This window comes from Stegastes partitus, unplaced genomic scaffold (assembly GCF_000690725.1).
Source record: "Stegastes partitus isolate 25-593 unplaced genomic scaffold, Stegastes_partitus-1.0.2 Scaffold489, whole genome shotgun sequence".
In the NCBI taxonomy this organism is placed as follows: domain Eukaryota; kingdom Metazoa; phylum Chordata; class Actinopteri; family Pomacentridae; genus Stegastes; species Stegastes partitus.
In genome coordinates, this window is record NW_007578220.1 from 203,172 (window position 1) to 214,189 (window position 11,018).

An 11,018-nucleotide genomic window follows, 5' to 3' on the forward strand; every position below is an offset into this window, starting at 1 on the left:
TGATTTGTTGTCTGAAGCAATAAGAAAAAAAAATACACACATGTTCTCCACTCTGCCTGTTTCCTTTCAGTTTAAGAGTTATTTGACTTCCTACTTGGAAACAGCTAAATCATGCTTCTTTAAAGGAGGCATGAAAGCAAAAGTTCCTTCCAGGAGGTCTGACTTTACAGTGATGAAGACGTCAAGAATGAAACCACAGTGGAAGTCACAGAGGAAACATGGTCGCAGCATGCCCGAGGGAATCCCCATGTGAGAGAGAGGAACACAGGCCGTGCACTCTTCACAAAACAGTATTTGTTCTGTTTCGCGATCCAGCCATTTTTAACCCATAAAATGAGCAGGAAAATCTCTCCAAAACAGAGATAAACACACATCACACGTGGCCAAGAAGACACACAACACTCACCTCTGTTGCGGAAACGAGAACCTCATCACAAGATTATTGCAACGGGAAACTCTTTGCGTCACACAGTTAAAGATGATCATCATAAGACTTCGGACAAATCCCGAAGGGAACAAGAGTTTATCTCTTGTACAAACTCCTCCAGCTCAGCTCTCTAAACAGCCGGAGACTGCTGCTTTTCGTTTGTCACTGTCACATAATGAATCAGTTTGCAGATGGCTCCAGTTATAGGAAAAACAAGATATCAGTAGGTGAGCTTTAATGACATCAATGTGGTTGAGTTTCAAAATCAATGTCAGGCTTTAAAAAAATCATTTCACAAACTGAACACACACACACATGCTGTATCAGCAGGATCCTAAATGCTGTTCATCTCAAGCCACTGCGCCTAATCCTTCCTCATTATTGCAGCCTGTTCTGAGCCACTATCAGCACTGCTATTCATTCATTCAGTCAATCAAAGGAGGAGGAGGAAAAAAACCTTCCCCATTTAAACCTCTTTTGCTTTGCACATTAGCTATGAAGACAATGCTGATTTCTTTTGCACTGATTTACACACACACACAGCTCCAAGGCAAAGACAGGGGAAGCCATGCTGCAGCTGTCCAACTGCTCTCCACACAAAAGGAGCCGCACAAAAAAAACCCATGTGTGCCTTGAATGTCACACTATTTCGCAAGCCGAGTGGTGTAAAAGAGTCTTAAACCCGCTCCTGTCTGTTAACAGGATGTAGCAGCAATGCAGAGACATACCGGAGCTGCTGTAACGCGGAGCTCACGGGACAGTGAATGAAAACTGTAGAAGAAGAATTAAAAATAAAATAAAATTAAACAAAAAAGGCGGCTGTGTGGGTAAAACAGAGTCATTTTTAAACAGCTTCCCCCTCTTTCAAGGCAGAGCAGAAGGGAGGAGGAGGAGGTAGCGGGCTAGTTAGCTTAAAAAAAAAAAAAAATGACCGCCACCGGTTCGAGGACGGCTCGACTCACCACCGGGTCCACGGTGCTCCTCACAGCCTCCGACACGCTCTGCCTGACTTCCGCGGCCGTCCCCGGTTTGCTCAGCCTCTTTGTGAATTTTCGGACCTCCGACATCGCTGCTTACAAATCTTGCGAGCCGGTGTGGGGTACGGGCATGCCGCGGGTAAACTGAGCATGCGGCAAGCGCTGGGTGTTTTTTTTTTTTTTTTGTGACAGCCAGATGTGAGCTGCGTCGGAGGGGAAGGCAGCCAGCGGTGGAGCGTCGCGAGGCGGGGCTGCTGCTGCTGCTGCTGCTGGTGATGATGATGATGATGATGGGGGATCGAAGAGGGGTTAACACAGCGAGATGCGTCACTCCTACCCGGTTCTGTGTCCCCAGTGAGCGAGCAGACTCATCGAAGATCGTCAATGTAGGAAGACGACAAAGTGGGCGTTAACCTGACAGCCGCTTCACTCAAATGTATTCATACCCTTCCATTAAAGAAAAGGTTAAATTCATAATAGTCACTCAAATAACTAGAAATTGAAAAATGTAATAATAAATAAAAATTTGCTAAATTATAATTTAGTGAAATACGACATTGCTTTTGAACTGTGGTTGAAAATAATAATTAAAAAAAAAAACTGTCCCGAACAAATTAGAGCACTTGGTGGGCCAAAATCAAAATACCTGTCAACAGGTGCAGAAGTCTGATTGAGAGTTACAGAAAACATTTTGTAGCAATTGCCTCAAAGGGTTGTTCAACAAAATATTAGTTTATGAGTCCCCATCATTCTTGTTTGTTTATTTTTTTAATATTTTTGTTGAACCACAACTCAAAAGCAATGTCATGGTTTTCATTAAATTTCTATTTATTACTTCAGTGACAGTTTTTCCTTCTTTAATGGGAGGGTATGACTACATTTGAGGACGACTTTGAGGACGGTTTACTGTATGGCACACAGGGGAACAATTTAATGGGCATTTAACATGTCATTTTCGAAATAAATGTGTGCCTAAGACTACTGAAACCTTAAAAAAAGTTTCTTGTGAACCAATGTGTGCTTGTGATTTGCATTTAAGGACACAATTTCTTAGCTGCATGGATGGGAAACAGTAAAATACTGTACATGGAACTGCAACAAATTAAACAGTTTCTGCAAGTTGCTGTAATAATATTAAGAATAAAGTGAAAAAACTACAAAACAAAAAGCTATCTACACATATTTGTCACTCTTGTGCCATGTAAGCTGGAATTCAGCTCTTTTTTTTTTTAGCTTTCATCAGTTTCAGAGCCAGGCTGCGACCATTACACACATTTAGGTGGTATAATGTCTCATTATGTCTTTAATTGCTTTGGGGTTTTTTTTTAAAAGCAAATTGCTGTACACCTAATTATAATTTGCTTATAAAGGAAAGCCTGCCATGTAGAAGTAAATGAGAACTTATGCAGTACAATAAGCTTTTTGATCTCAATTAAAACAGTTGCTGAACATGTTCTTTTCAAATTATAAATAAAGATCACAAGATTATGACTAATTAAATTAAATAAGACATAAATTCAATCCCTTTAGAAAGACATAACTGTCTGGAACAGCTGAGCTCTGTCAACATTGGTAGTATAGCCCCATCTTGTGGATGAAGCTGAAAACTGCAGGTTGATGGCACATTTTTCTCAGCTTCCATCTGCAGCACATACACATTTTTGTATTTCTTTTTACAAATTTGTACTCATTGTCTCATATTGAAGATCTTTCTGTAACACAAGTGTAGAAAAGGTTCAATTTCTTCATGATTTAATTAGTAACCAAAACAGAACCATGTAAATCCTGACATAATTTTAGATAAAGGCAGCACACATGGACATAACTTCATATATAGAATTGCATTTTATAAGACGCATTTGCTAGATTTCAGCTATATAAACCACACCAACTGATGAGTGTTAAGCTCCAGCAGAGGAGCATGAATTACTCACCATATGTGGAAGGATGCTGTGCACATGTCCAGACCTGCTTCATATATATTATTTCCTTTACAGCAACACTCAGCTCAGAGAAGTATGAATATTACATTAATCAGACTCCTGGTCGTAATGAATTATTTCAAGTTATTTTCTCCTCATCTTCCCGTGCTAACACATAAAGTGAGGTAAGCTGTGTAAATAAGAATCTATTAAAAATTCATTTAAACACTTTTATTTTAATTAAAGTTGCATCAAGTCGGACAGATGATTCATTGTCAAACAGGAAGAACATTTTAGGGCTGTGTTAGTATAAATAGAGCAATTCTTGCTTCCTTATGGCAACATTAGAGGAATGTAAAGATGCATCTTATTAAAGACTAACAATACTAAACAAGCTTTTAACTGTAATTGGGTTTGAGTAGACAAAGAAAACAGAAACGCTGATTAAAATGGGCTTAAGAGGTTTAGCTATTTTAGGGAAATCCCAGTTAATTAAACAACATTCTTAACTCAGGCGCTCTAATGGGAGTTATTCAACTCACCACAGAATTACTGAAGTGTTTTGTGTACTAAACTCAAATGCCGGCATGCCATTCTGGAAAAAAGAACAACGAAAAGGAAAAATGCCAGCTGTGATCTCAGTCTCTGATATCATCTTTACTTGTCATTGTACTTGGTGAATTCCTTCAGAGCCCAGTTTTTCATTTCTATTTCCTGCCGTAATCTGCAATACTCCTCAGCCAGGGATTCAAATTCTTTGCCCAAGATCTCAAAGGAGGACAGTTTTAACTCTACAGCCTGCTTCTCTGCTTTGCAGGCCTTCAGCTCCGACTCCAGCTTCTCCCTGCAAATGAGAAAAAGTCAGTTTCTGCAAATTCATCGGCCAGAATGTAGTTTCTGTCTTAATAACACAAGCCCAATGTGGCACATATTCTCTCAAAATAATCAGGGATGAAACAAACGTCCTCTTACCTTATTTTTCTGTGAGCAGATATTGAGTCGACTTTGTATGTGTCCAACTGAATTTCCACCATCTCAGTCCTTTGATGAAGAAGAGTAAAACATAAGAAACAGGACGCTGTGCATGGTTTATACATCTTGTGGTTGACTGTGAGTCACCATGGGAAGGAAAATGGTAATTAGCAGCCCTGGCTTAATGTATCCCTAATATAAAATGCAGCAAACAATATCAGATCCCCAAGTAAAGCTTTACACTAAAAGGCACCCGTACACTTCAACAGAATCACCTGATATACTTACTTTATCTTCTGTAGCACTAATTCACATTTGCCTTCAAAGTAATCTAATTTCTTCCCGTCCAAGTCTGTCTGGATCTTCAGCCTGTGATCCAAGATGAGAGACTGGAGAAGCTGAATGCATTTTGTCAGTTCCTGGTGGAGAAAGAGAGGAAGGAAACACAGTAATATATTGTTGTGGAAAATTAAACACATCATTTAAGCACCAGAATGTTCAAGTACTGGAGTTTGCCCACTGATCAATGCATACTGTGTCAGGCATGCACACTGCGGTTCGACTGCCATGAGCTGATTTTCATTGTTTAATCATCATCTGCACTTTTTGCAGCGAATAGGACTTAGGCTCCAAACTGTCATGAAAATGGTTTTACAAATATATGTTGTCCAGTCACACTTTTAACGGTCTCTAATGCATTACTGCTTCATTAAATATTTTAAATCTATTACACATTAAATATTGAACAGACGTTTGGCTTTTAAAAATTCACATTAACTGTCAGAAAAATTGCACTCAAATCATTCAGCCCTACCAAATGCATTCATAAGAGTACTCACAGAAAGGTAGAGCTGGGTCTGTCTTTGCAAAAGAACTGTGTTTTCCCGACAGGTCTCCTTGAGACTTTCTGCTCTTTTCTTCTCTTTGTCCAGCTGGGCGGACAGATGAGACAACTTGATGGTCTTCAGACCCTCACTCTCATTCTCTAGAAGAGATTACAAAACAATACGTCGGTCATCGTGTCAATGTAGAATAGCAAAGTGATGTGAACGTTCTGAAAGTCAACAAGAGGTTAAATAACACGGATAAGTCTTAAGAGTTTTCAGCTACTGTACCCCATTCAGGTTGATAGTAAGAGAGGAGGCTCAGACATTTTTCCTTGAGATGCATCTCCAGCTGGTGGGGTAGACTCCTTCTCATTCTTTGCACATTCTGGTAAAGAAATAATATAAAAATGGTTTTATGTGAAATTTGCGTTCCTCAAAAACATGTTTACTGTACACCTTATATTCATTTAGGCTATAAAAAATCCCCCCAAAACAAGATTTTAATTCTAAATTTGGATAGACTGTATTCTTTTCACTCACCTTCTCTAATGGCATGAGCTCCATCAAGTGTTGGGAGGTCAGGCCCAGTACAGAGGGCTGGTCCTGGTTTGTCGTATTACTGGGATCCAGCTGTCTGACGCACTGAGCCACTAGCATGGACTTCTGCATCGTCTCATAGAACTATAAACAACCACAACACGTTTTATATCTCTTATTATCCTTAAGTGGCATCTACTTTGAAACACTGCTGGCAATTAAACACTATATGGAAGATTGAAATGTAGTGAGGGTAAAATGATTCAAACTGTAATGCTTCAGGCTGTAAAATGTGCAAAAAATCTGTGAAATGTACCATGTTCTGGTCAGGGGGTACAATGGTGTGGTGCTTCCTGACGCAGTGGTCCTGGCTCATCTCCTGCAACCCTCTGTGGAGAATCTCAGAGCGCAGCCAGTGACTCCTCTGGCTCTGCAGCTTCTGTTCAGCCTAGAAAACAAGCAGCCAGATGTGTTAGCTTTCACAAATACGCAAAACTCTACAGTGCCAGACTTCTGGAAGTGGTTCTATCTGTGCTGCTGTAGTTCTCACGAGTTGCCAGTAGAGGTCAGGGAGTCCTAGACTCTTTACTGAGTAGGTAATTATAAATAACCATGCTGTAAGATCAACAAATATATGCTGTATACAACAGAAATGAGTAACACCTCTATGCTCTATGCACTTAAAGGTCAAATAATTCAATCACCTTACAGTACTTGCATTACTTCGTAGTTGAGCAGTAGGGAAGTAATTAAGAACTAACAGTTGAGGTTTGCTATATTAAAAATTTAGGCTCCACAACATGAACTCAATGCAAAAAAAAAAAAAAGAAAGAAAAGAAAAGAAAATCAGAACATTCCTGAAATTCGAATATTTTACTTTTTCATTACTTGTATGTCCAACTTAAATCCTGAAGACAGATTTAATCCTTTTTATGATTAAGGCAGTGGCACAAATTTCTGGAGAGATTCTTCAGATACTTTCTTTGTCCTAACTTTCTTTTTAAAATACCCTCAAATTTGTTATATTAGATTCAAGTCAGACAACATACTTGGCCAGGTCACAATTTTTTATTGTTTTTGTCTTTAAAAACTCTTGTGTGATTTTGGCAGTGTGCTTTGGATCATTATCATGCTGGAATATTCCACCTCTGCCAAGCTTGTGCAGACTGGAAGTCCTCTTGTCAGAGAGTATTTTGGGATATTCATCGGCATTTATGTTGTCAATATATGTTCGTGTCATCTCTCTGACAACTTTTCCTCTCCTGCAGCCATATATCATCACATTCCTACCTGTATTCTTCACTGTCAGGACTATGCATTCACTGTGGTAGTCCTAACCAGATTCATGCCAACTATGCTAGACCCTATTTCAACCAAAAACATATATCTTGGCCTCATTTCTTCTTTTCAAGTAATTTGGTTTAGTTTTGTGTCAAAGAGTAAGCAACGACATAATTCTTGGACACGATCCATGATGGTTGACATTGTGCAATGCCCTTATATTGTCTGAGATGTCACAGAAACTCTGATTTCCACTGATAACCCTTGCGCCCTGTCTAAAGCACTTGCCCATCTGTTTTTCGAGAGCATCTCAGACAGCTTCTCACAGCTGCAGCTCTAATTACTGATACTATGCCTCATTCTATACCTCCTGAAATATTCCTCTTGTTAACATAGAAATAATGCAGTTACTGTAAGGTGATCCAATGTTGAATCATTTGGCATTTAACTGAGAGGCGTACTCACTTCTTTTGCATACTATAGCATATTGGTCCCACTTAAACATAGCAAAGTGCTTTGATTTTGGAAACTGGAAAACAACCACTGATACCTTGTCCAGCTCAGTTTTCAGTTGAACAGTGAGTCCGGTTTTGTCCACATGTTGTGCAAGAGTGGCCAGAAGTTTACAGAACTGAGGGTTGAGGGTCAGATCTTCTTCTGTCATGTCGCACAGTGGGAAGGAAGCGAGAACTATGTGGAAGGACAATAAATAAGGTAACTTTATTATCAGTTCACATTGAATCATTGTCAAGAGATTTAGTTAGAAAGAAGCATCTTAAACTTAATGCTATTAACAACATGGCTTCATTCACATTCAGTCTATTGTTATGTGTATCCATAAAACATCGTGTCACTTATGTTAACGGATATGATATCGTAATATTTAAGTACTACGTCAATTTCCTATGCCGTAACTTCTCTCTCATTTTGAAATAACCTGAGTTTCATTCCACCATAACAATAACGCAGTAAATTTGTTTTCTTACCCTGTTGATGCAAACCGTCTCCCTTCCCAAGCGACGATATGTTTGTTGTTTCTGGACCCGCGGACATTTTCCACTTAATTGTGTTCCTTAGTAAACAAACAATTTGGAGGTTTTAGGGTTTTAAAAGCTTTTCTAACACGAAGACATGAAACTGGTGCGTGTACTTCCTGAATCAAGTTGCGCGCGTCTGCAGCAAGCCCTCCTATTGGCCAACTCGCCCACGTGGACAATACAGTCTCATGCGCGAGCTCTGCCAGCCTAACCATGTGACGTTCGCGGGAGCGCGCCAAGTGAAAATTATTGAAAATTATTGATTTCGAAGGAAAATTACGATTTAATAACAAAATAATCTTATTTGACAATAATAATGAAAATATGCACGGTATAATTGTATGTATATATTTCATTTAGAATGTTAAAATTCAAAATATGTAACAGATATATAGACTAAAACTGAAAAAGACCCAAACCTACAGACACACTCAATGAGGACTGCAAGTAAAATTTACATTTACACTACTTTGTGTTACAGCACAAGTCTAGATGTTTATATATGAGGGTTGATGGAATAATGTATCAGGAAAGGGCCCCATATTCTTTTAAACATACTCTAAGTGTTGTGTTTGTTCTGATGCCGTCCATCAATTTGTGTAACAGATAGCATCTCCTTAAGAGAGTGCTTAAAGCTCGGACGAGAGGTGCATTTCCAGGTCAGAAGAATATATTTCTTTAGCCACCACTATTCCAAGGTGCAGTGCAATTTTCACAATAGATGAAAGTTTTTAAAGTATCTGCAGAGCATTTAGAGACTGCCAGGTTGTGATTGGGCTCTATGTCTCTAGAGATGGTTTTTGAGAGCCATTCCAAAATAGCAGTCCAAAACCAAAAAAGATAGGCTAGCAACCCTTCAGCAGAGGAACACTTGTCACACTAAGAGGACACTGATGGGGAGATGTGATTCAGTTTAGTTTTTGCAGCTGATGCATCACCTTGTACTGATTAAGTCTGTAGCATATGTTAATAGAACATCAGTGAACCTGAGACATTGCCATTTACCAGAAGTCTAGACTGACTTCTGAGAATGAGGAAAGTGATTCTCTGCACGGTGTGTAAATATTTTAGGATTCTGGTCATCTTTGTTGCATTTGGCTAACATTTTAAAGGCAATTACACCAAAACCTATTAAGGACTTTAATAAGTTTGGCAGAAAACAACTCTTCACACTTCATAAAGCAAATGGAAAGCATAGGAACTGGGAAAAAATAACATCAAAACACATTTAACATTGGACTGAATGAAGGAGAATAATAGTATAAGCAACTCCATACACATAAACTACATAAATCAAATGGTATAATAATAACTCTTGATTTAAAACAGTCAACTCAACCCGAAGAGCTGCTTCTTAGTTTAGTTCAGCACTTACTACAATGTTAATAGCTTATTCATCCATCAGAGCGTCAGACATTCTATCTTTGCACTCAAAACAAGTGTCTCATGTTATTATCAAGGGGTTGGAAATATGTCATAAGTAACTGAGAGGGAGTAAGGCATGCAGCAGCCATGCTTCAAACATTCTCTGAAGTGTGAATGAAATTCATGACTAATTCAAATGCCATTTCCCGAGTTGTGCCAGTTCTGAGGTTGGGTGATCAAATGCAAATTGCCAATCTCTGTAAGAACATGGATTGTAAATGTTAAAACTCAAACAAAAAATCAGACATATGCTCTCATAGTCTGCTGATGAGATTGATTTCTGACAGTCAGAATTCACTTAGATATTCCCATCAGGATTATTAAAATTCATTGTACTCTAAACTTTCTAAATCTTCTTAACCCAAACCATTTCAGTCTCAATATGTAAATTATACTGTCCCAAAAGTAAATTAAAAAGACGAACAAAAACAATGTTTCCTGATAAACACACTGGATGAAAGAGATCTTTAAGAACACCACAAATGGGAGGTGATTATCAATCCCCGTAGGAAACAAAACATACTCTCTGAATCTTCTGTTTTTATTCTTCAGTTTTCTACAATAGATTTTAAGCTGCATATCAGCGGTGATGCTTCATTGCAAGGGTTGTTCTCAGAATAGAGAAAGTGTCTGTTTTGATGCTAGTCATCATTCTCGTTGTCCTCAACATCACTTTTGATTTGATATTTTCTTGCCCTTGGCTCAGGCACTCACTTGGCTGGTTCTTGCAGCAGAAGTAACAAGCTGTACTAGAGTCTGATGGACTCGCAGGCAGAGGTGATATTGCATGCAGATGTCTTGTTTTGCTTTATTAAATGTTAATACAGTTTTTACATTCCTCTCTCTCTTTTTTTTTATTCCTGCTGTGCCAGATTTGTTTTGCTGTTTCGAAATTAATTCAAAGACAAGCGGAAATATCCCTCTGCATGGTGACTATAGCTCACAAGCGAAATAATTATCACTCTGACTTCTTATTATAAGTTCTTGAAAGTTGATTAGAAGAGATTAGTTGATGTGCCTTGCTATTTGATGGGCTCTCAAATCAAGTGAATTTTACTTGCATAACCTAATATCACAAGTTACAAATATGTCACATAAATTTAAGTATCACATGCAAAAAAAAAAAAAAAAAAAACTCTCTGCCTGGTGTATTCAAAAGCACTCATCTTCATAGGGTACTCACTATAGTCTGTATTATATATTATATACTGGGAGGTTTTTTTTTCTTACATATGCACAATTCTAACAGCTGTGTCAAGATTTTGTGCAAGGATGCTTACAAAGCAATGAACTGCCCCCACTTTCTTTCCTTTTCATATTGAATCTGGGGTTCCACGGGGCTCTTGTAGTGCTTGGCTTTCCCCCATGACCTCTGACCCCTCATGGGTGCTTCTCACAGCTGTTTCCTCCCAGTAGCACTTGTCCATATCCAGACTTCTTGGTGCAGCAGTTGTGCTGTTTTGTAACCATACCCTTACTTAAGTGAGCTCACGCTGTTTAATATTTTCTACACCTATTATTCTATGACAGATTATTTATTTATTTGTGGATTTGCATATGATCAGAAAATGCACCAAAAAGCAAAACAACAACAACAACAACGAAATCCCCAA

At 38.6% G+C, this 11,018-nt stretch overlaps 2 protein-coding genes across 3 annotated transcripts in view; both read right to left on the bottom strand.

The window, feature by feature from the left end:
* Positions 1–1,608, bottom strand: part of dock11 (dedicator of cytokinesis 11) — a 63,897-nt gene extending 62,289 nt beyond the window's left edge. For both annotated transcript variants that reach the window (XM_008287166.1, XM_008287164.1), the window contains exon 1: positions 1,390–1,608. In XM_008287166.1, the coding sequence (XP_008285388.1) occupies positions 1,390–1,494 (105 nt within the window). In that variant the 5' untranslated portion in view covers positions 1,495–1,608. The remainder of the gene's footprint in view (positions 1–1,389) is intronic.
* Positions 1,609–3,542: 1,934 nt separating this feature from the next.
* On the bottom strand, positions 3,543–8,101 carry haus4 (HAUS augmin-like complex, subunit 4). The gene is made up of 9 exons (XM_008287167.1): positions 7,930–8,101; positions 7,494–7,633; positions 5,979–6,110; positions 5,666–5,806; positions 5,414–5,510; positions 5,138–5,283; positions 4,587–4,717; positions 4,299–4,367; positions 3,543–4,170 (listed from the first exon to the last, which is right to left on the bottom strand). The coding sequence occupies exons 1-9, from the start codon at positions 7,994–7,996 to the stop codon at positions 3,984–3,986; spliced, it is 1,110 nt and encodes a 369-aa protein (XP_008285389.1). The 5' UTR covers positions 7,997–8,101; the 3' UTR covers positions 3,543–3,983.
* Positions 8,102–11,018: the final 2,917 nt, after the last annotated feature.

Bases quoted from the DNA above. Each gene is read 5' to 3' on its own strand.
- haus4 (XM_008287167.1), bottom strand. From the start codon at position 7,996: ATGTCCGCGGGTCCAGAAACAACAAACATATCGTCGCTTGGGAAGGGA. The intron at 7,634-7,929 runs GTAAGAAAACAA...CCTTCCACATAG, and splicing joins AGACGGTTTGCATCAACAGG to TTCTCGCTTCCTTCCCACTG. The intron at 4,368-4,586 runs GTAAGTATATCA...TCTTCATCAAAG, and splicing joins TTAGTGCTACAGAAGATAAA to GACTGAGATGGTGGAAATTC.